Source organism: Pezoporus occidentalis, unplaced genomic scaffold, assembly GCF_034315485.1.
Source record: "Pezoporus occidentalis ecotype Australia unplaced genomic scaffold, CSIRO_AGI_Poc_V1 ctg2, whole genome shotgun sequence".
In the NCBI taxonomy this organism is placed as follows: Eukaryota; Metazoa; Chordata; class Aves; order Psittaciformes; family Psittacidae; genus Pezoporus; species Pezoporus occidentalis.
Window position 1 is genome coordinate 8830595 of NW_026913855.1, and position 25337 is coordinate 8855931.

General features: G+C 39.5%; 1 protein-coding gene across 2 annotated transcripts in view; it reads left to right on the plus strand.

The window, feature by feature from the left end:
* MYLK4 (myosin light chain kinase family member 4) overlaps positions 1-25337 on the plus strand; it is a 79280-nt gene that overhangs the window by 11952 nt on the left and 41991 nt on the right. Inside the window, exon 2 of one of the 2 annotated variants that reach the window (XM_062617762.1) lies at positions 2088-2343. In XM_062617762.1, coding sequence (XP_062473746.1) covers positions 2088-2343 — 256 coding nt within the window. Of the gene's footprint in view, positions 1-2087; positions 2344-8679; positions 8941-25337 lie in introns of those variants that run through there. The other variant, XM_062617763.1, reaches the window with a different exon arrangement.

Here is a 25337-nt window from a genome sequence, read left to right on the forward strand (position 1 = left end):
TTGGACTCAGTCCTTGTCTCTGCTTGGTAACAGAGCCCAGTAATACCTTCAGGCTTTCCATCCCATTAATATTTTCCCAGATAACTGACCTATTGGTCAGCTTGAAGGAACAACATGTCCTTTCAGGAGGACATGTCATTCTCCTTAGATGGATGGCCGCATTTGGTGATCATAACCTAGAGGATGAAGTGCTCTTTGAAGAGTTATGGAAAGCCTGAATCAACTTGCCTTGGTTGCAGTCATGCCAGGGCAGTAGTAGCTTTCAGAGCCAGGTTGCTCTAAAACCCTGTGAGATTTGGGTAGCTGGAGTCGTGGAGTCAGCGAGCAAGCATCTGGAAACATCACGTGTTTTTTCTGACAGTTTTGGAGTCACCCCTTTGTGTGGAGTAGGTCAAAGGATCTGTAGATTAATGGCTGAAAGGTTAGACTGAGCTCTTGTGGTATGTCACCTGCAATTGTCAGTACATTTAGGATAACTCTAGAACCTGCTCTTGAGAAATGGGAAGAAAATCTTGTAAAGTGTCTTTTCACCTGAAGGGGATGGAAAGGGATGTCAGAGCATGAAAGCTGGTGATGGAGGATGGAAGCAGCAAACCTGGCATTTTAACACACCGGGTGCATGACTTCTCCACATGATGAATGTCTTCAGTCCCATGCTGGTGTCCCTGCCTTTCATATTAAAAGCATGCTCTAGGGCTGAAATAACATAATATCAGGAATCCTTCTGGAAGGCTCATTTGCAAGCTGCAGGGTTGCACTGTCTTTTGCTGTCCATCATCTATAAACATCACCGCTAGCAAGTCACCTCCTCTATCACATGTGATGGCATGTGGGAAGAGTTTGGAGGGCTAACTATGGGCAGTGCAGTTAGCTGATGTAGGTATACATCTAATCTGTTACATGTGCACACAGATGTGGGGTCAAAACACAGGAGCATTTTCTGTTGGAAGGTGTTCAGGTAAAAATAACTGATTTAATTGGGTCTCTGGTTGTACACTGAAAGCTGTTTCTCTGTGCTGCTAATGACTGTAAGGCTGTATATACATTCTTAATTAAACCACATAGTTTATGGTATTTATGCAAGTTAAAATGAAAAACAAGAGCTGTGTTATGAAATTGACCAGATTCAGCTTTATACAGCTAAAGCATTAGTACCATGCTTTTGTAGCTGGGTTTCCAGTACTGTGAAAGAAGGATTGCAGTAACAACAAAAATATTTTTGTCCTCTATTTCCTGGGTCTCCACAGAGTTGTTAAGTGAAATTTTAGAGTAGTTTCTCTTTTAAAATTAGTTGTGCAAAAGGACATATATTCCAAGTGTAACCAAGTGGTTACTTGGGCAGGGGAATCCACCTTGCTGTGGAATAAAAGCCCTTCTACAGAGAATTAATCGAAACTAACAGCTTGACTTGCAATAACTTTCTAGACAATCTTACCATTAGACAAGCCTTGATAATTCTACATCATAAAAGTAGTCCCCAAATCTTCGTTTGTGAAGTCAAGCCATGACAGTAGGAAGGAACCCACCTGGAGGCTTCAGTCTTTTGCAGCTTTTAACAGAGGACCGAAAATAATCACCATTTTGGCAATTACCTATGCCTGTGGTATAAGATAGTGGGAAGAGAGGGAAGGACTTGTGTTCAGGCCTAAACCACTTTGTTTAATATAAAAAGTCTTAGTGGACTTAATAACGGAGTCCTCACATGTCAACTTGCTGGAACTGCATCAGAGGGAAGAATACATTGAGCAACAGAGAACCACCAAAGTGTTTAAAAGGTGGTGCTTGATCCATGAGCAAGGTCTGCAAGCTACAGCAGTATGTATTGATTTGATAGAACTAAAAGGTTTCAGTGAATGAATTAAATTAAATTTGTCTTGTAGCCTGCTAGAATTATCTAGTGTTGAATGTAGGTGAGTAGGTAGAACAGCATCTATGAACAGCTGATGCTGTTAACTCTGTGTTTGGGTATTGGTTCAGAAAGTATAAGGAAGGACAGTTGAAATACAAATTAGAGCAACCACAGTGGTTTTCTAAACTAAAATGCATGAATAACACTGGTACCTCTTATTTGTCTTTCTTTTGTACAGCCAAGAAGGAGGAGAAATCAGAAGTTATGAGTGTTCACTGGTTTACGCATCTAAGGTAGAGAGGAAAACAGAAAGTACATTAACTGGGCATAGTATGAAGCTACTTAAGATCAACAGGCTGGAAGAGATCAATACACGATACAACAGAAACCGACTGGAAAAAACAGCCTTTTTTCAGAGCATGGAAAAAATGGAGAGAACTAGCTTCCAGGAAGAAAAAGTCAGTGAATCAGATCCTGGAACAGAAGATGAAAAGGTAACTAACTAATTGCATGATTAATTTTGTCTTCCCAAAACACTGTCCATTTCTTCTTTATGCTACTTAAAGAGCTTACTGTCTGTGTTTCCCAGTAGAGTTAAATTTTTCATTATCATCTGTGAAAATATGTTGCAGCTGTGAGAGACTGGTCAGCATATTTTAATCTTTTGGATTCATAAAAACAAGCACATGTGCTTTTATTCTGGGGGTTTATTTATAGCTGGACTTATGTTCAGAAACTTTGAGGAAGCTGTGTGATTCTGCAGCTGTTCAAAATCAGAAGGTAAATACGAATTTTGTTGGATTCATGTTTTGAAAACCTTAGTCCTATCTAACAGCTCTGGAGTTAGTGGGCACTGAATGAATCCCATGGAAAGAGCATATTTCCCAGAGGAAGTCAGGCAACTTTGTCCTTTGCTCCCCATTAACTGGGAAGAAGGGCATGGTTATGTGCTTGTGCCATCCTTGCAGGGCTAAGTGTTGTCTGTGCTACACACACCTGTGTCCAGTAAGAACAGTGCTGGGCACCACAGTATGGCATCTCTGGCAGGGAAATGACCCTGTCATCAGCCAAAATATGTTTAGAAATAGCAACACATCTTCTTGTATTATGCTTTTTCTATGGGAGAGTCTCAAGGATCCAGTATTTTTATTGACACATCATTTAGATAAGAACTGAGAAAATCTGCTTGCAATAGGGCAATGGTAAATTAACTTTAGACAGCAATTCAGTAAAAGACTTGAAAAGTTGGTGCTGTGGCTGTTTGTACTGATATAGTAGAGTAGTTCTTCAAGTATTCTGAATGTTTTTGTGTTCAGATGATACCATGGAGCATTAGTATAAAGTAAATTTCATGATGTTTTCATTTCTATTCACAACTGAGGAAGTTGAACTTTTGGTATTTCTTACACTGCTGGTTCACTTTTGTACAAAATTATTCCAGCAAGCTACTACAACATTACAGTGTAGATAAAGAAAGCAATCTATATATTAAAACAAACTGAGCATAGCATGTCTCATCTAAGTGGGACATGTTAAGTCTAGAGAGTTTCATTTAGTGTTACAGTGAAAAAGAGAATTAAAAATAGATAAATCTGGGTGGTTGAGGTTTGGAGGGCATTACTGGCTCTTTTAAGATATTTTTGTTCCAGTGTGAAAATCACAACTTGCACAGGTAAGAAAGTAAAAACTTGTTGCTGTCAAGTAGCTCTCTTCCTCTGAATTTTGTCCCTTTAGGGTCAGGGAAAAGGCTATGAGAGCTACTTTGCTTTTGTGTTAATGTGTGTCAGTTTGGTGATGAATTGCAGGTAGTAGCTGAGGTGGTGGGATTCCCCCCACTTTTGCTGCAGAATCTGTAACCCATTGTCTTGATATTTGTTTCTTCAGTCTAATGGTTGGAATTTGCTGTTTGTTAAAGAGTCTGGTAAGAAAAGCCAGGGAGAATCTGGAGGTACAGGAGGAGAGAAAGGAATACACTTGGAAGACAGACAGCTGGCGGCTAGTTGCAAGCTGGAGAAATAGCCCTGTATTCCCATTTTAGCTCATCAGTCTCCTGGGGGCAAGACTTCAGAGGTGAAAGGCAGTCCCATTGGACTCTGGTAACGTACCTCACTGGAATGAAGTTTTGAGATACATAAACATCAGTTACATGTCTACTAAGTTTTTTGGAACTTAACTTTCCCAAAAGTTTTTAGGAATTGCTCAGTGGGATACAGAATTAGGCCCTGACTGTGCTGTTAATGTTTATGAAGGGAAAACCAAGACCTTCCTTTGAAAAGCCTCAGCTTGGTCTGCTTCCCTGACAAGCAGTTTTATTGTACGATCAGGAGAGGAAGGAAAGGAAATTGTACTGGCAGAAAATGCAGTAAACTTTGCTTAGGTGTAAGTATGCTTGGCATACGTATGTAATTTCTGTGGATGAAGTCCTGCTCCCATTGACAAAATATCTATTTACTTCAGTGAGAGTGGGCTACAACTGAAGGGACTATCTAAGAGAAAGCAGTCAAAGTGTGTAGTTGCTGGAAGAAATAATGCTGTCTGAAACTAACTTATTATAATTAAAGAAGAATATTATCCCCTTCCTCAAAAAGTTTTCTAGATATATTTTTTTTAAAAATAAGTAAAATATTTTTCATTTTTCAGCACAGTATATTCTGTAAAAAAAAAAAAAATCTAATCTAAACGACAACAAAAAAAGTCTTTCAGAGCCATTAAAATGCAACTACGGAAAGCAAACCCAGCACTTTACAGTGTAATTAATGTCCGTCTTGGCGCTGTCAAGGAGCTGGGGCGCCTCTGTCCTCTAGATGGCGCTCTTTGCCACACCAGCTCTCCACCACGACCACTTCGCTCTTGGAGACAGCGTGTCGAAATAACTCATGACAAAACCACTCTTTCCCAGTGTTACATGTGTTTTGTTCAGAATGTCCTCTTGTCCCTCTTTTGTATAGTTGGCAGCACGTGCCTTTGTATCTCGGGTAAGTTCTGTCTTCAGGAACAAACATGAAGTTTTGCTTCAGATTGTACATGAACAAGTGAAAGATGTTCTGTTTTATAGGAATGGTTTTCATGTGTGAGAAAAAAATTAAAAAAGGAATCAAAATCCAGCTCTGTCCTGACCTGTTGTGCTGTGCTGATCCAAGGGAAGGGATGGCACAGGGTAGGAACAAGCAGGTACGAGAAGGTGAAACCATCTCTTCTGACAACAGCACCAGTTTATGCAAAGGTGAATTGATAGTGAAACTCCACACAATTTGCCCAGCTGTATTACTTCCCAGTGAGCTCCACATTCCCCACCTAGACTACTTCTAATGGCTCAGCCAAAGCTGCATGCTGTTGGTCAGCACACCAGCAGTCTTTTCCTTCTAGCTCTTAGCTGGTTAATGATGGGTATAAGAATGCAATTCAGATTGTCCAATTTTGAATTGCTGTTGAAATTAGGACACAAACTCCCTCTCCTAAATGACTGTTCAGTTTTAAATGCTGTAAAGTTGTCTTCCTCACAGTCAGTGACTTGTTTTTAAACCCTGGTTCCATGATTCAGATGCATGCAGCTTGATTTTTTTCAGTTAGCAATGTTCAGAACTATAGAAGCTCCTAGGCTCCTGTTTACTTAGTTAATAACAAAAGTAACCCACTCATGTTGGATAATAATTACATGACCACTTTGTCAGGAGATCAAAATTAAATAAACGTTTGACAAATCTTGTCCTAAGCAAAGTTTCAAAGCTTTCTGAACTCTGGAAGACCACCCAGGGAAACAGATTTGAAATTCAGGATCTTTCTGTAAATATAATGCCACTGTTCTTAAAGTTCTCACAACCTAGTGAGTTACAGCTACAGCTGTAGTTCCTGTCGTTGAGGTTATTACTAGTTGATAGTGTAACCATAGGATATCTGGATCTTACCATTTTGCATCTACAAGGCAAATTACCATTACCTTGGCTTACTGTCCATCTTTTTTCCTTATTTGCTATGTGGTGCCAGTACGTTCCTTTGGACAATATGCTGTGACAGTAGAGATGCTCGCTGTGCCTGTACATGAGCAAGCTTTCCTTTGGAGGAGTAAGCATTGCAAAGGACCTTTAGCTAGAGCTCAGATTCAGCTGAACTATTGTGGGCAATGCATTACCTGCTGTCCACAGAGCGGGGTCGACTGATTGTTTGCACACTTACAGTCTGCTGCAAAATGGAAAGAAAAGCCACTGGTAAAGCTCATTGCTTTAAATGCTTCTTTTACTATGATTTTAGCTTACATTTGCAGAGTTGTACTCTGCTCATTTACTGCAGCTCAGTTCATAAGCTGAGATGTATTAAATTAGTTAAATCACAGTCTTATGTACCAGAATCAAGTTTTTTCCATTATTAGAAAACATAAATGCAAATCCTAATATTTGCTAAAAATGTGACTGTTACTTGTAGCTTACTGTTTCATAAGCAATAACCTCCAGTACCTCTATTGCCCTTGCAGCCCTCCTTGAAAGGACAGAAGTGGCAAGAAGCAGAGCTACTCTTCCCTTACTGCTGTGTTTCAGGGCTTCTGTCCTGCTCTTTTAATGAGGATTAAACCTCCCGCTAGCTAGTTTTATTTGAATAGATATTTGGTGTGCCAATTCTTTTTTAAGTTCTGGAGACAGATAGAGACAATTTAGTTCAGGACAGGTATTAGTTTCCCTAATTTTTTTTTTTTTTTTTTAGGTGAAAAAATATTTCTTATTGGTATTTTGATTCTTGAGTTGGAAATACAATTTTCCATGCAAAAGTATTCCTTTGGTGATATTCTGAAAGCAGTTTAAGGATCAATTATAAAATACATAACCCTTCTGGAACTATTGGATATACTCAGTATTTGGTGTTCAGTTAAGCTAGTCCTGGGGATAGGTAATTGTCCACTATTTCATTGTCTCCAGTTAGAATGTGATCAGCCTTGTCTCCTTTGAGCACAATTCCTCTAGCAGTTACTTTCTCTGCAGCCTGTGCTGGTAACGATCGTGGTGGTAACAACACCTTTGTGAGTTCCTTTTGCAAGGGGAGGCCAGAGTCATGACAGTATTTTCAACAGGTTAAAAAATTCTCACTGTTGCATAATTAACCAAAAATAACTATCCTATTCTCCCAAACAGTGTTCAAGATATTGATCTAAATATTTTGACAGAAACCTATTTCTTGTTGTAAAAATTTAATCAAGAACAGCTGTTCAACAAAATCCTGCAAGAGATTCTCTGCGTTTGCAGTGAGACTCCTTAACTAATGAAGACTTCAAATGAATGATCAAAACCCTCAAGGCTTTCATCAGCCTTGAAGTTGAAGCACCGTGTCTGAAGTTTGGCTTGTTACGGGCAGAAAAGTATGAGTGGACTTCAGCCAGGTTTGGACCCAGTTTTTTTTTAACCAACCTCTTTTTCAGCTCCCTTGAAATGTTGTCATCAAGCATCGTGTTGCCAGCCTCAGCCTGTTGTAGCTTTGCAGAATATCCTTTCTGTGGTGCATTCTTCAGGTTCCAAGTTCATGGCACTCTGTTGTCATGTGGCATGATTTCAGGTGGCTTTGTTTTACTTAATACTCCCAGTTTCCATGCTTGGAATATATATCTGTCTTTCTCAGAAAGAAAAAGAGAAATATAAAGGTTTCCTGACTGAAAAAAATCCCACAATAAGCCCACCCTCTCCAACATAATAACTACATAATAACTTGAGAGTGATTTTGTTTCAAATGATGTAATGATTTTTGTAGTTTAATTTGTGAATTTTTAGGTCTTAAGATTTCTGGTACTTACATTTCTTCAGAGCGAGAGGGAGTGTTTTAAATTATTTGCTTGTTCACCTCTGATCAGATAAATACGCAAGCAGAGAAGAAATGGCACAATTTATTTTTACTGCTTCCTCTTCTACAATGACTGTTGAACAAAGTATGTATAACCCTTATATATAAGGATTCCTTCTTTATATATAGACCTACAACCTTACATAGTGGTCCTTCACAATCCTCATACATACATCTCTGTATATTAGACAATATACCATGACGCACTTTGTTCCTCAAATTTTTAGTTTTCTAGCTCTAGAATTAAAAGAGCTTTCCTTTACTTATAGTGGAGCTGGTAGAAGGATTTTTTAATTGAAGTTTCTTGCCATTTCTAATTTAAAGGCCCTGTTTTCAGTTATTTAAAGATTTTCCAGGTTTTGGCTGCTCAAGCTGAAATTTTCCATGCAGAATTTGCATCACATTGAATTGCTTGGAAAAATTCAGCAGGAGCAGTCTATCTGTTTTTGGAAATTCTAGGGGAAGAAAGATACACTGATGATGTTGGAAGTCTCACATCTATGTGGTACTTCCATCCTTTCAATGAAGGACTTGATAGTTGGCAGGTGAGCAGATACTGGATATGAGATGGGGGAATAGCTAGGACTTGCTTTCTGCATAGTGGTTGTTTGGGTATGGGAGCAATATAGAGTGCAGGCACAGGAACAGAAGGGACTGTGGACAGTAAAGCCATGGCATTTCACACCAACCTTTCTCTCTATGTGCACCATGACACATTTTAAGTGATTGTCTTGAATTTTGCTCTTTGGTTAATTTTTGTTTTCCCATTTCTTGCCTATTAAATGGGGAGAGAAAAGATGACCAGTGGCCTCAGGTGGTAGCAGAGGGACTGAGCTAACAGTTTACTTTCATTTGAGAAGTTCTGGGATGTCAGAGTAATTGCCTTTCGAGTCTGTGCAGTATGTATCTCCTGTAGATCCCTGCACCTGTTTCACGTTTGTCAGAAGGCCATCACTTCTTTTCCTTATAGGTTCAGGGAATGTGTTGAAGTGTGAGAAGGGATCCCGCTGGGTGTTCAAGCCTTGTCTGGTTAGGTAGTACTTACAGAGCTGGGGAGGGTTTTGAGGGTGCCTGCCAAATTGTGTCTGCTAGAGCAGGAGAACCAAGTTAACCAGTTGATTAAAAATAAAAGGATGGATCTAGCCCTGCAAAGAAATGCTGCCTGGATTGCAGGTAGTTTCTGCTTTTTGGCTTCGTATATCTGGCACACCCTTTGGACTGTGTTAAGCAGTGGAAGAAAGAAAGAGATCCCTGCATCTGGAAATGCACAGGTAGTAGATATTCTTTTGATAGATACATTTCACAGATCAGTATCGATATTGTTTAACTGGATGAATGCTGCTTGCTGTCGAATGTAGCCAGTTAAACATATATGTTCTTTCACGGAGCGACACGTATTCCTCTCTTTTACGAGAACCTGTCCGGCAGTAAATCTGAGTCAGCTGATGTGATTTTCAGGATGGCGCGTATCTCGTCTTGCTGTTAGAGTGCTTTGTCTTGCCTAAAAACATGATGTTGCATCCTCTAGTGACCTCTGCTGGGTGATGTACAAGCGACTCCGTCACGGTCGCTTTGGCCCGAGTGGAAGCAGGGTTGCCAGTCATTCTTGTTATGGGACTAGAAAATCCCCAGTAGGGCCCGTTATTTTCCTGCTCTGGTCAAGTGAACGTAGCATTATCTCTCCAAAGAAGTCCTGTCACTAGTTATTACGTCACTGGATGTTGCAGCCAAAAATACTATATATGCTTCCTGTAATTTTCCAGAAAGTAATACAGTGCAGTGATTACCCATCATGTTTTAACTGAAGAGCTTTTAGGAGAGTTCTCAACTGGAGACATTGCTTAAACAAAAGAAATATGTGAGTTTAGAAAGGCAGAAAGGAAGACATTTGTTATAAAGTAATTCCAAGGATGTACATTCCCAGAATGCTTAGGATTTTAATTTTTTTCTGAAAATGAGTTTTTTTTTCTTTCTATGAAAAGATCCACAGACAGAATGTCAAAACTGATTTCATTTCAAAGGTTTGAGATCTGAAAAATCTGCAACACTACACTTGCATATTGTTCTAGTTCTATTAGCCAGAAGAGCCATGACCTAGTGTGCGAATACGTATTAGAATTTTTCACACATTGTGAGGAACTTGCAGAACTCAAGATTAATAAGGTTCATAAAGAAATAAAACAGCATAGAATTCTTTGAATACTCTTACATGATGACCTAAGAAGTTCATTATATGAATATCCTCTAATCCATCAGAAAAATTGTTCTTTCAGAAATCTGTTCTAATACTTTATTTTTTTTTTTTTTAGTAAAAACAAACCAGCCAGATTTTATTAAGGTTTTTGATGCTGTTTCCATTTATACTGATTCTGCTTCTATGACATATATGCATGGGTAATTATAAAGAAAGGAAAAAACAAAGGGACACTCAGAAAGTAAAAACATGTTAGAAATGTCTTTACACATGTTGTTAATTCATTTGGTAGTGTCAGTTAAGCACATTCTTTAGCCAGCTTGAAGATGAAGGGCTAACTGTTCACTACCATTCTGTCAAGGAGAATGTTATCCCTGACATGCAGCTGTGTTGAATCCGAACTTCAGTCACATTCAATTACTGAAACTGCTAACAGTGCAAGAGTGTCAAAGACTGGTAAAGAGAATATAAGCAATAAACATGTAAAAAACATCCTAGCACTCTGTTCTTTATAGAAGGTGATGTCTGTAGTTTCACTGACAAATAAAAAAAATCAACTCTATGTTTGGTGGTTTGCATTTTGTCTCTGATGCAGTCTGAAGCTGTTACTGCACTCACAGATGAGATGGAAAAAAGGTCCAATTTATGCCTAGCTCACTAAGATTTTGCCTTTTTTTTTTCTTGTTTTTAAGTTTTTAAGGCAAAAAAGTTTATTTCATTCCAATATCCTATTTTTATTTTGCACTTCTACTATTTTGCTACTGTCTATTTATTTTCCAGTTTTTAAGACCTACGGCCAGTGTATCAAATTCTGTTTGTTAGCAAGAGAACTATAATCATTGCATTGCAAAGAAAGCAGATTTTAAAATGCCCTGTGTTGAGACTACCAGAGATTGCCTTCTAGTCCTTATCTGCATTAAAGTATTTATTTTCCTGAATTTTTCATAAGTCAGTGGCTGTCAGAGCTCTTTGCCAGTTTCCTTGCACTCACCATGAACCCACTTTGGAAATGTGAAGTGGTAACATCTGTCAGACATTTGGGTTTTTATTGCTCTGCGTATAAGTTACGTTCATTCTTTTGCGTTAAAAGGTCTCTCATGAAGTGCAAGTTTCCCAGGCTAGCTCATAGATCTTCATACATTGAAAGCTGTCATGGACTCAGAAGTATTTCAAGAGGAGGACAAGTGTCCTTGCCAGGGACTGGCAGTAGGGCTGTGCTTGTGCAGGGACTCCTGGATAATATGAATCCTTATCTTTGGGAGGAAATGAGCCAATGCCTGAGACGAAGGCTGCTGTGTCATCTCAGGTCCCCACGGCATTCCACTTCAGACATATCCTTCCCCCTCTTTCTAGAGATTGTCAATTGCAAGTAAACTGTTCCTAGAGCTCCCTTGTTTCTCTGCATGCTGATATGTGTGCGTCCTGTGCTTCTAGACCTGTGAAGGTTTGGACACATGGCTGGAGTGATAAGGGAGAAGTAAACTGAGAAAAGGGTATAGAGATGGATGAAAGGTCTCCTCAGGTCATGCTCTCAGTTGGTGACATCTGTACAAAGACATCTGTAATATGGAAATGAAATTGCTGACTCTCTATCTAGTATCCTCTTTACATAGCTATATGCTGTGATCTGAGTGAAGGCATGCCTCCAAATCCTCAGACTGGTGGATCTCAGCCATTTCATGAATGCTGATTAATTTACAAAGGTCCTACACACCATTTGCTCCAGGTTCTAAAATTTCAAAAATCTCTAGCAGCTTCTTGATGTTTTCTTTATTTTTCTGGTGTCATTTACATAAATTCACTCCTTCCTCCCCAGTTCATTCTCTTTGGTTTTCGTTTAGAGTCTATGAATACTGTGGTGAGGGGTTAAGCATAACCTTTGGAATATGTGACTGTTGAAACATATGATAATCATGTCAGTTTTGATACAACAAAGGCATAGATATGTATTTCGGTGTAAAAAATATTGAAACTTGTCTACCTTCCCTTAAAAGCTCCTCTCTGACCTTAGATGCATGGCTTAACAAGGAATTCTTTGGGTCATGATCATTCAGAGGTGTCTTGTTACAGCTTACCTACCCAGCCAATTTGTAATACACACGGAGGTGCACGGAGATACATCCAGACTGACCCTGTGATCTTTCTTTTCTGGCACCGTTGTGAAATGTCTAGTGGACATGTTTAGCAGAAGTCATGGTGCAGTAAAAGTGACTTTCCAGTGCTGGGTGCAGCATGAGGATTCCGAACAAGGGCAATTGCATAGGAGAGGTCACATTTCTCTCACCTCAAACAGAAACCTCACATATAATGAATGTTTTGAGGGGCTGAGGATCTTCATTTCTCCCCTTATATGGATAATCCAATGTAATTCCTGGTGTTTGGTCCATCTGTGTTTGCTGGAAATTGTTGTTCACTTCTGAGTTAAACAAATCCCTTAACTGCTGATGCTGAAAACATAACTGTTTGTTGGGCATGCATTGTATAGCATGTAAGCGGAGATTGTTTTTTTAATACTATGCACTCAAGTACTTTAAGTGCTTGATTGACATTTACAGATGAAATTCCTGAGAGAAATTAAAATGGGCTCTATAATATGACCTTGTGCTAAAGAAAGACACGAGATGTTGTTAAAATACACATAAAGGAATTTGTTATTATACTAAAAAGAGAAGAGAAAGTATTTTTCCACATTTACCTGTCTTCAAGGTTAACTAAGCAGATATACTGGAACACAAGATCTCCCTAACTCCATGCCTGGACTAATCAGTGATGGAGCAGATATGTGGGCAGATATGTTTAATTTCATCTATGACCCTATCTAATTATGAGCCTGTCCAGTTGACCTTGTATCTTCAACAGTGACTGTAGTTGAAGACAATAGGAGAAAATTACAGCCTTTTAACTACTGTAAGACAACAAGGCACACGATGATTTTCTGGTGACCTTTGATGATGCCACAGCCCTTGATGTCATCATTACATTTTGAAGGACTTGTTCACCATGAGATTTGTTGCTTTTGCCAAACCAAACGCTTTTTACTGTCTTTCTGAAATTCATAGTAGTCCCATGTTTAGTAGTTCTAAATCTGAAGAAATTGCCTAAAGACTCTTGGTCCTGGTTTGAGACCATCGCAGAGGTTTCCTAGATCTCTTATTTATACTTACCCTTATATTTCTTCCAGCTCATAACAGGACTTTATTATGGTTACATAAGAAACCTATTCTGTAAGAATAAAAACGTATGGTATAGAAATGTAGCTTGCTTATGAGGGGATCTAAAGAGTTGGAGAGTCTAAACATAAGTCCATATAATACCGCTACAATGGATAAGCTAACAATATTATAGAATTATAGAATCATAGACTAGTTAGGGTTGGAAAGGACCTTAAGATCATCCAGTTCCAACCCCCTGCCGTGGGCAGGGACACCTCACACCATGGCACCCAAGGCTCTGTCCAACCTGGCCTTGAACACCGCCAGGGACGGAGCATTCACAACTTCCCTGGCAACCCATTCCAGTGCCTCACCACCCTTATAGTAAAGAATTTCCTCCTTATATCCAGCCTAAACTTCCCCTGTTTAAGTTTTAACCTGTTACCCCTTGTCCTATCACTACTGTTCCTAATGAACAGTCTCTCCCCAGCATCCCTATAGCCCCCCTTCAGGTATTCAGAAGATTAAGACAAATGAATCAGACAAATTGATTAAATCCATTAACTTCTGTTTCTGTAAAGAGGTATTTTTTATTTCAGTCTCTTCTAGTCCTCTAAGCTGTCCTTTCAAGACAATATTCTAGCCACTAAAAGGCAGATCTGTCTCCCTGTTGTGGCTTTCCAGCACTACATCGAAGATCTGTATCTTTAAATTCTGTTGTGTACACGCTTCAGTTTTAGTTTTATATAACTCACTGTCTGTTGAAATAGAGACACATGCAAAGGTATGGATTTATCCAAATACTTAAATTTCCCATGTTTTTTAATGCATATTCCCTTCATTGCCTTGCTTTCACATGCAACTACTATCTCTTCTGTCATGTTAATTACTGGGTCTGTTAAACACAGCATTTTCAGCACTTTCTTTCCTTGCTGTAAGGACAACACCTTGTACACATAATGCTACATAATAAAATCTGTATTAGAAATCTTCAAATAAAGTTATTCAACAAATACAAGTTCTAAGTTCAAATGTAAGTCATTTACTAAAAAATGTTTACATTTATCAGGCAGCTACTCCAGAGAACAAGCATAAAACTCATTAACTAGGAATTCATGGTCACAATTCTTAACAAGTCAAGCAGATTTTATTTAATGATCTTCTTAACGAATCCTTCTGAAATATTTTCTAGCTGCCCCCAATTGCCAGCAGATTGATTCAAAACATTTGTAAGGGCTAGTGTGCGACTTGTAAAGAAAGCTTGAGTGACACCGCTTTGAACTATTCCCAGCTCGTGTCTGTGCTGTCCCTCTGCTTCATTAGTAGTAACTTCATGCATGGTTAGATATCTCAGGAGGCCAGCTCAGAGATGGCTCCTTCTGCCCTTAGGAAACACAAAGTTTTGCTGCATTACTGATTATTTATGGACGCTGTGAGTGACATTTGTCGTGTCAGACCTGATGGTCTAAGCAGGCAGGCTGTTACAGAGCTAGATAGAGAAACAGGGTCTCAGAGGGATAGAAAGAAGCACCCAAGGTCACCCAGCGGATCTGTGACAGAAGCAGGGCTGTAAGCCAGACTTTCTAGCTTCCAGGCCAGGGCCTGAGGCATACTGTGAATTGTAGTGTGACCCCTTGCAATGAAAGAAATGTCTTCCTTATCAGACCAGTTACTTATATCTGGAATTGTGTTCTCTGACATACGTTGTATGAAAACCTTTATGTTATTAGCTAACATTTGCCAAGAATGTGGGAGATCTTCGTTTTCCTCCCCACAAATCCTTCAGTCATCTCCATTTCAGCATCATGTGACTGTGGCAGAGAAAATTGGCTTCTTAGCTATCTCTGAGCTCCAAAATCAGTGGAAAGCTTAATTGAAAGAATATGAGTTGGCAATAATGATTTAATCTCTATTTCCAGAACTGCAAGCCTACCATAGTTCCCAGGATCTCCTGCCTCTGGAATCATACTCTTAATATATGCACTATCTGGAACTTTGAATGGTTTTCCAAAATCTTTAGCAGACACCAAGGGAAAAAAATGGACTCTTAAAAATAGTAAAAAAGCTTTCACTTACATTTGACTTTAGAAACTGCGTTTTGTGTTTTAGCTTGGAAATCATAACAATTTATAGGGCTCCATCAAAGCAAAGAAGGTCAAGAAGAAACAAAGTGCATGTCTGTAGTGTTATATGCAAGTTTTATCAGCATGAGTTTGGAATAGGAATTAATTTGAATGTCAAATGAAACACTGAGGTTTATGCTAAGTAAGCATTTTATAGAAAAAACAGCCTGAAACATTGCTTTAGAGCATCTGTTTAGCCATTTTTCACTGTCTGGATTTTGTTTTTTCTTCCTTCTCAGCCTCTAAAGGCATGTTTCCTTTGCTCTTTCTGGTACTCCACTATAGTCCACAAGAGTCATTCAGTATTATAAAGAACTAGATGAAACTAAAGTGTACCTTTCTGAACTGCATAAGACATTTAAAGTACTGCTATGTGTTGGTCAATTATAATTGTAAATAAGCAAGTACTGTTTGTTCCAGTGGAAAGCTGGGATTTTCTACCTTCCAGTGAGCTAAAATGACATGCTAGAGGATATGGATGGTGATGCTTCACTATGTGGATTACACATTACTTACAGTAAATCTATTCACATGCTTTAAGTTAAGCATGTGCTGAAATGCTTTGTTAAATCAGGGTTCTTAGGTATTATGTGTTGAGGTTGTCTGAGCATACATCCAGTAAAAATTCTTTCTAGAAGCTCATATTCTATGTGTAAATAAAACCAAAAGGAGAATGGGACACCAAAGCAATGAAGTTGCTGTTCAGTCAGCTTGTCATTGTAGATAGTTTTTGCTTAATCAGTATAATGCTTTAACGCACAGGGTTTGTTTTTTGTTAGGGTTTTGCTGTACCATCAATAAGGCTTCCGTTGCTGATTCCTTGAAATAGGTTAGAGTGCAAAAGAATAAAGGGAAAGGTAAAAGATAAACCAGAGGAGTGGAAAAAGGTTGGCCCCATTTTAATTTCTTCTTAATTTGTCACAGACACAGATTGATTCTCTTTTTACAGAAGTTCTCCATTTAGATCAAACCAGGCCAAACTCTTCTGGAGTTATTCTGGTTGACACAAGCCAAGAATTGGTCTGTGGTGTTTCACTGAGCAGAAAATATCCTGCATTAGGACGATTCCTTTTCCCCACCATAAAGTGGAATTTCCGTAAATAAAATGTGCTTTTCAGATAAAACTACTCCAGCTGCCACTAATTCATTGTCAGAATTGAGGTCAAATAGGAGTTTCAGTTTTATCCCTGAAATGTAAATTCTTTGGTTTATGAAGCTGGATTTTTATTTTTTTCTTAACCCGCTGAGAACTAGCTGGGCTCATTTGTTTATTCTTTTCCAGTGGTTTTGTGCTTATTTTCCCTGTAAGTGACCCAGCGCCTCTGTTTTGTGAACATTATCTGTTCCTTCTGATTTTCATGTCAGTAGGACTCCTACAATATGGGAGACAGGAACTTGGACTAACATTCCTTTACTGTCTGAGGACCAGTTTGATATCTGTAATGCATATAGTGTATATGCATTGCTATCTGATTGAGTGGGGTGGGCTAGAAATTGTTTGAAAGATAATAGTTATCTGAATTCAGTGAAAAGAGAAAAGAAAATCTCATTCAGACAGACTGTGATCTATGAATTACACAGGATGTAAACCCTTAAGCCTAGCAGGCCTATGTTTTTACTAGGAGGTGTTGCCAAACATTTGTCTTCTTTTAGAGATCCTAATGCAGATAATCATATGTTCGTTTTCTAAGGGGAAAAAAAAACGAAACACAAAACTCCAAACCCGTGATTTTTATGAGCTTCAGTAGTAGGTCTCCCATTGTGTCCCCATCACCTTACCTCTTGTTAGCCTGCCAGTGTTCGGGAAGACTGTTTATGGGCAAGACCAGTGAGAGAGGCAGGCTTACAGATGCAAAACTGGTCCCTGTGTATATGCAGGCACACATCTAAACTCTTAGCAGTCTGCAAATGCTTTGCTTGGAATAAGTTGAAACTAGAAGAAGTATGTCTCCAGCAAAGAGAAGTCCTTACTAGTTAGCAATGTGTATTTTCCAAGTACCCTGCAAGTGATGTTTCAGTTCTGTCTCATCTCAAAACGTGGATGCTAGATAACTTGAGTTCAGTATGTTTTTTTTTTCTTTTGAGTGACTCATAAAGAGCAACTACAGTTTACAGTGACCTCCAGTGGTGGAAAACCTTTTTGGAAGAATATGCTAGCTCCCGATTTTGTCTGAAAGTCGTTCCTCAGGGGGTTTAGGTGATGCAGCTTCCAGTCCTATAAAGCTTATTACATTCAAATTTCATTATCATGTTTAGTACCTTGTTTCTGATGTTGATTTTTTTGAAAGTCTTGGATTTTTCTTCTTTCTGCTCTTTCTCCTGTCAGGATCTTCTTGCTTTTTGGATCGACAATAGTTGACAATAATCATACTGAAGTCATAATGTACATGAGACTTTGCTGATTATGTGTTTCCTGGTATAATAGTATTAGATCAGTTCCGGTCTTCCTCCCCTCGGAAATCTTATTTTCTGTAGTCTCCTCAATGCTCAAAATTTCTTTCAGCTCCTTTCACATCTGCCTGCCTGGCTTTCCCATATATTTACAAAGTCTTTCATCTGTTGTTCATTGAGGACTTTTCTCATTTCACTTAAGCTGGCTTCTTCAGTGTTCTATGTTAAGGGTTGATTCTGACATGAATTAGCCATCTGGTTAGTCCAGACTCATAAATAGCATGAAAGAGTACATTTTTGGAATTGGTGATGTTGGAATATGGCACTGGGGTTGAAGAGAAGATATTCCATGTTCTATGAGGCAGAATATTCCTCCATGCTTTAGAGTCCTTCTTAGCAATTTTGATAGAAGTCATCTTTGCCTACACTGACTTCTGTATTGTGGGCAGCACAGATTAGCCTGATCGCTGTCAAGTGACTGGCATTCTTTAATTCTGTTTCTTAGCATTACTGACCTTTCCCTGTAGAAAATAGAAAGCTATCTTCAGGAATGAAAATTGAGCTGGATTCTGTGGTTTTATAGGGGTGGGGAGGAAATTTTTGGGAGTTAATACGATACAGGAATCACTTGCCTTTCCCAGATGATTTTCATTCTTTTACACTTCATATACCAAGTAAATGTGCTCTGTGGTAGACACGCAAGGGATCAGAAATCATCAGGCTTCAGACAGCTGCTGTGAATGTAAATTCACATGTGCGTGACTTGAGTGTATCTATTCTGAGTTGCCAATGAGCTTATAATGGGAGTTGTCTTTTCCTGGGAATATCTAGATAGAGAAACAGAAAAAACAGACATGAAGATCAGGTGCAGGATTTGCAAAAGAAGTCTTGTTTGCTGACTTTCTGAACCAGGTTTTGCTGATTATAATGGGCCTTTAATTCTCAGAGACTTTCTTTGGGATGATATTTGAGAGATTGTCAGAATGGGGTAACTTGATCTAAAATTTGGAAACAAGCTAACACAGCAGAGCAGCCCACTGAAAGATAAAGCATGAAACAGTCTTCTGCAAACTGTGCTTTGGCTGGCTTTGTCATTAATACTTCTCAAAGGGATCACCTGGGTACTGTTGCATTTCCTTTGAAGAGGCTTTTCATACCTTTTCCACAACCACAGTACCTGGGAGTGAAAGATCCTGGTGTCTTTGTAAAAGAAGAGGGGATGTCATCCTTCTTGACCACATTTCTGTTTTCCTTACTCTGGGCTGCAAGAGGGCAACTATGCTTGTAAATGGGAATATTCAAGTCCTAAGAGACAGGGAGTTTGGGTGCCATGCTGGCAAGCATCCAGTTAACATCCTGGGAATCTCTCAGTAGGCTGCTCCTTGTGAACTCTGCAAATTCCTGGAACTTGAGTGCATATATCTAATAACTGTGGAATAAACATGTATAAGAATAGCCCATTCGTTTGATTTTCCAGGCCAGCACAGGACTCACATTGAATTTGAGGTGAAGAGCTGGCGATTGACATTGGTTTTGCAGTGACAGGCATGTGCTGGCTACCATGTAAGGTTTAACTGGTAATCTCTGTGCAGTGGAGCACAGACATCAGGTTTCATGCCTCTCTGAGAGGCTGTGGACCTCTGAAGAGATGCTGATGGTGTCAGAGCAGCTTCAAAGGAGACTAGTTGACAGCAGCGCAGCGGGTGTTGGAATGACAAAGGTTCAGACCTGTGACACAAGATGTAATGATGTAACATCTGTAGCTGGCTCCTCTGTTCTGGTTTATAAACCATTTATATCAAAGCTAGCTGGAAACTGAAGTACCTGCAGATGGTGATGAGTCTTGTGAGCTTAGGAAACCTTCTAAACATGGTGTTCAGTGATATGAATGCTAACTATAACAAGTCCACCCCTCTCCAATTGTTTCTGCTCCTTAAATGGCTCCAGGAATATTCCTTTATCCCTGCTAATAATAGATGGGATTTACAGATGGCTCATATACCAGGGACTTAATACCAAGCACTATCAAAATGTGTCATAGCTTCAAACCAGAGTTTTGGATGTTCTCTGTGAACCTACTTGTGTCAGGTCTTTCCACAAGTGCCTCCTGAGGACAATGGTGTTTCCTTTTTTGGTTCAGCAGTGGTCAGCATCTTGACAACAAGCTGTTTTCTGAGGAATTCTTGATAATCACAACATAATCTTTAGGAACTAATGCAAGCTCGTTAGGATACATGATTATAAGCTGCTCCTCCTACCCTAAAATCTTCTGATTTGTGACTGTATATCAGCACAAAATAAATAAAATAAAAAAAACCAAAACATTAATGCTGCTTGCATTCACCAACCTTATTTCCCAGCTCGAGATGAAGCAGGGCAGAAACAAGATTTGTGCCTCCAGGTGATCATTGTCAAGGTGAGGAATGAATGATACTGTACTTCTGATGCCTACCTTAGAGACTGTCATCTATCCCACCTTGGATGAAGAAATATGCCTGGATTTTCCCTTGTCTCTACATGCATTAAGAATGTTTTCCTTAAAAAATACATAAGTAATTGTATATTGAACAATAAGTCAAACACATGACTAGCAGTGTCTGAAAAGATTAACTGCACACACAGTATTGCAGGTATTGCTTGCTCAGAGACACCCCTAGATGATCAAATCAATATTTGGCAAAGAGGCATTAGGGTCGCCCAAGAGAACAATCATTTAACCACCTTTGCTTTTGCTGTGTTAATCCTCATGCTCAGTGGTGAAGCTACAGAGACACAGTCCCTACCACTAAGGTCCAGGATGGTATCTGCTTCCTGCTCTGCCACACATGACACTTCATTCCTTGCAGTTATAGCCCTGATCCATGACACTTGATTCTGGATGGTGGTAATGCAGATATCTGATCCCCTGTGCTTGATCTCTGACACTGGAACTCTGTTAGGAAAATTACTGGTACCTGATCTGCCTGATCACAGCTACTTGATATATGGTGATGTCCTCTATTGTGGCATGTTTACCACTCAAGTAAATTCGAAACAGCTAGTACAGCAAAACCAAAGAATTCAAGGATTTGGCTGTACTCTGCAGATACTGTGGCAGAAACATGATGTTAAGAAACCATATCCTTTAAGGAAAACGGCAAGAAATAGTAGTACAGGGATAATAGAAGAAAAAAAAAGAAGAAATATTAAAAAAAAGCTGTGCAGATCACAACAATTGCATCTATTGTCAGAGTATCATGGTCTGCCTTAACTCAGCATGCTCTGTTCAACACAGGCTAGCATTTAAAACAAAAACCTCCAGCTGCACATAAAATAGTCTTTTTATGTCAAATTTAGATGATTCTGTTTCACATATTCAGTTCAGTCGCTAGGTTCCAGAAGCTAACAAAGCCTTTGACTAGGCAAGCTGGTTGAAATTAATTTGCAAAGAAATTTATAATCTACCTAATTTCCTAAGGTTTTCAGTTTTGTTGCAATCAGTCTGTGTTCCTGAAGAGAGGGCTGTAATATAAAAATCTGCACTGAAATGAAAAATGGAAATGCTTTATTCCAGTAGGGTTGCAAGCATTGCTTTTCCTTCTTCCCTAGTTAATTTTAGTTGGAAGTAGGACATCTTCATGTGTCCATCAGAGTCTTCTGTTTTCATGAGCCATCATTTTCCAACGCATTCCGGTATTTTGTTTCAAAACTCTCTGGTTAGCTCCAGTGACAACTATTTTTAATTCTCACAGGATCATGAGTTGGTCAGAGACTAGAGACTTGTGCTCCTGGTAATCACAGTTCATTTTCCATAGTACCACATGAAAAATTTAGGTAAAAAAAAATGCAGCAGTCAGGAAATCAAATGTCACAGGCAGAAAGGTGAATGAGGTCATGACAAGACTTCCAAATGTTCCCAGGTGCAAGGATGGGAGAGAAGCCAAGGAGCCTGAAATCTTCCATGCTCTGAGGTACAACAGACCTAAAAGTAATGAGTATCACCACTATGTTCTAGTGGCAGAAAGAAAGGGTTATGAGCAATTAATCAGGGGCATTTATGTGAATTTTCCGTGTTTAGAAGTCAGACAGCATCCCAGCTGCAGGTGGCTAGCAGCAGTATCTAAAATTGGGGAACATGAGGTGAGATTCTTTCCTGGTGAGACCCTCTTAGCTTCAGACAGTAGTACAGCAGCCTATGGCCAGTAGATACATTTTCACTGTTGCTGCCAATGAAACTATCCTTTGTAATTTTCTCCAGTGCCTTTTTACCTCTCCATTTACCCCACTGTCCTCACAATATCCTTTGGCAGTAAGCTCCACAACAAGTAATTAGTGTGAGAATCTGCTCTTTCTCATTTGAAACTGGTGTGCAATACCTGTGTGAGTGTCTTCATCCTCCTGCACCAGGAGCAATGCAGTCAGTCATTCCCCATTCATCTTGTCACAGCAATCACAATTTTCCAGAGCCATGAAAATACTTTCAGCGTATGTATGACTTTTCAGTGAGTATTGAGATTAAGGCAAAATCATTAGTTAGAAACAGCGTATTTCTTTAAAAAATACAAAAAGAAAAAGAGAGCAAGTGTGAGAGAGAGGAATTAACTGGTTTATGAGGCCATAAAACCAGCTGAGCAGACTAACAAGAACCTGAACAGCCTGGCCTGACTGCAAAGTGAGAGTGCTGTGTGAAATTGCCCTACCTTTCCAAAGAACATGTTTTTTTTTTCCAGCTCATGAAGATTGCCTTTCCAAACAGTGAAAATCAGATATTTTGAAAGGAATAATCCTTTTGCAATGCTCATGTTGTGTAGGCAGAGTGAGGTAATAATGTGTGATTTCTGGTCAGCCCTCAAGCATTTCATACCCTTAGGGCAAGGTCTAATTCATGATTCCTGCTGATGCCAGTTCTCCAAGCAGCATTCAGAAGAGATACATTTGATAGGAGTCATGACAGAAATACTACCCGCTGCATCTACTCACAAAATCAAAGACTTGATGTTTTGAGACGAGAATAGAAGGTGTTATTGTTCTCTCTTAATTGGAACCTACCCCAACAGTTCAGAAGGAGCAGGGTTACAGGACTGGCTCTTGCCCAGGACAAGGGCAGACATAATTTTAACAATGCTGAAAGTTATAATTCAGGTTTCTATAATGATGATGGACTGTTGTCTGTGCATAGTTACAACCGTTTTCTAAGTGAGGGCGAAAGGTGAGATTAGCCTTAGCCCTTGCCCATAGCCCTTGTAAACCTAGGTATCTAATTGTAGCTGGTCTCCTCCTTTAGTCAGGAGGGAGAGAAGTACCACCAGAGATAATTCCTCCCATTTGTCATCCATTGTAACATGGGGTTGAACTGTCCTGTAGACATTGCTCACTTTTTCTATCCCTTGACTATAGAGGATGCTTACCTTGAACTAAACATCTTTTAGATGACTAGAGTTGAGATTTATGTGGTTTAGATGTTCTGTAGCTTCATTTTCCTTGTGTTTATGTCCAGTTTTAACTACTGTTATAGTACTAATAGCTGGCTGTCCTGCTGAGGAGGAGAGGAAGTCTGGACAGGAGTATCATTAGGGCTTTATCTACGTATCTATGCCCTTCAGATAGGTGATAGGGTGTGACTTGTATCTGTAATCCCAAAGTTTTGACAGAATTTAAAAGGGTAAAAAAGTGCGTATAAAATAAGCTTCCGCCAGCTGTGTGAAGTGAGAAGGGACCATTTTGATCCTCCACTCTGCCCTTCCACAAGGCAGAGGCCATGGACGTTGGCCAGGCGGCTTCTGCATGGAGCCCAAAATCTTGTGATCAGATTAGAGCGAGTAACGTTAATGGAGTTCTGTAAATAGAAGAAGTGAGCAGATGAGGATAGGTCAGGGGAAGAGAGGAGAAGGCCTTTGAGGTAAGAGGAGAGTTTGTTTCATAACAGGACTGCTCTTCTCATGTTTCCCTGTCCTAGAACCAGAGTCACTAGACACTCTGGAATCCAGATCTGATCTTTCATTAACATAAATACAGCAAACTTATTCTAAGCATTATTATGTTGCTTTGTTTGTCTGTTGTTTGTTTTTTTTTTAATACATAAAGTAGGTAACAGTTTAGTCTGAAAACACATGAAGAAATGCAAAAGATCTGGCTTCTAGGGAATGCGAATTTTCTTACATTTTCCTATTCATGGGGTTTTATTAAATGTTATACCACTGCCTAACACAGGATGTTCACTGTGGTCATCTGTACAAGGCCACAAGAGTCCTAACATTTCTGTTCCCTTTTTCCTTGCATTTTAACAATGCAGTTAGAGTTAACCTATAGCAGGAGCAGAGGGAAGTTACGGGTGCAGGCAGACCATGCTGACTAAATATTGTCACCCCATTTTCTGTTCTCAGATGAGATAAGAAATCCAATTAGTGATTGGGCCAACTACATGGGGCAAGTGGAAAGGGTAAGGGTACAAACTCTTGCCTCTCTTCGTTTTTGCTGGACAAGCTTCTAGGTGAGCACTGAGGCTCTCCTGAGGGAAGTGCTTGCTCTGACCACCTGATTCTCCAAGAAACTAGGTTTGTTTACCAGTGCGTGCAGCTGGTGTCCTGCATGAGTTGCTCAGAGGATGACCTCTTCAGCTTCTGAAAGGTTCCCACTCCTACAACATAGCAGCAGTTGTTTTCACCTGACTGTTCAAGTAGGCAGTTCAGAAGTTCACAAGTAAGTATGATCCGCAGGCAAAACTTTTCCCCAAAGACCTTTGAAAGAGTGGTCAGAAACACTTCTGGATGCACATAATGATATCAGATGTTGAAGCATACCGAAAACATGACTGCCGTCAGGAAAGGTTGCCTTGCACCTGCTCTGGCCGCCTGTATGAAAGTTCCTTCCTAAGTGGATCATACTTCAGTTCTGGTGTCTTTAGCTTAAAATCTTCCTCATAAAAATAGTGCTGAATCCCATGGCATGGACTTAGCAAAGAGTTAAAGCCTCCACTTCAGTAGTCTGCAGGTGTGCACTGTAACTGAAGTTTGATTTGGAGCAGTTGGCAACATGAAAGCACAATGTGAGCAAAGAATTGATACAGCTGCTGAGCCAGAATAGGCAGATGGAGTCCATTGGTTTGGTTCTTCTGTACTTTCTGGGAAAAAATACCTGGCTTTTGACACTTGTGAGCTAGTTAAAGCTGTTTGCAAGCCATTCTGTTAAGACAAGGCTTTCATTCTGGACTCTAAAAAGGCTGACTACTGGAGTTCTTCAAAGTCTAATGAAAGACTGCATCACACTTTCTGGAAGTTAAAAAAAAAAGAGAAAACTCTGATAGTTGCATGAAATCAGGGGTTTAAGAGGTAGGACTGCAATTGTATAAGTGATACAATGTGGTAGTGAGGTGAGGCTTCTTGGCAGGGAGCGTAGCGCTAATAAGGTATTTTTTCCAAAAAAAAAAAGAAAAAAGTAATAATAATAAGAAAGATTCTTCAGCATTTACAGGCTGAAGCACACTGTTTCAGCAGTGGAATATTAATGTGTCAGTAATGCCAGACTCTGTTTTATTTAGCCAACTGCTGTAACACTGGTGTATTTTATTGTTTATGCAAACTGCAGCCTTATCCAGAATTACATGTTGATAAAATTTCTATGAAAAGAAACTTCTGTCTGAGAGAAGCTATGGCTGGCCAAAGGAAGCTCTCTTTTTGCTTAGCCAGTTGGCCCAAAGGCTGAGAACTTTAAATCTTACATGATTTTACTTAGCTTGCACATCAAAGTAGGGAAATAGTGTTTCAGTTATAAGTGCTGTAATTCAGCTGTGTGTCTTTTGGGTCATTGTGCTCATCAGATGCCCAAACTGA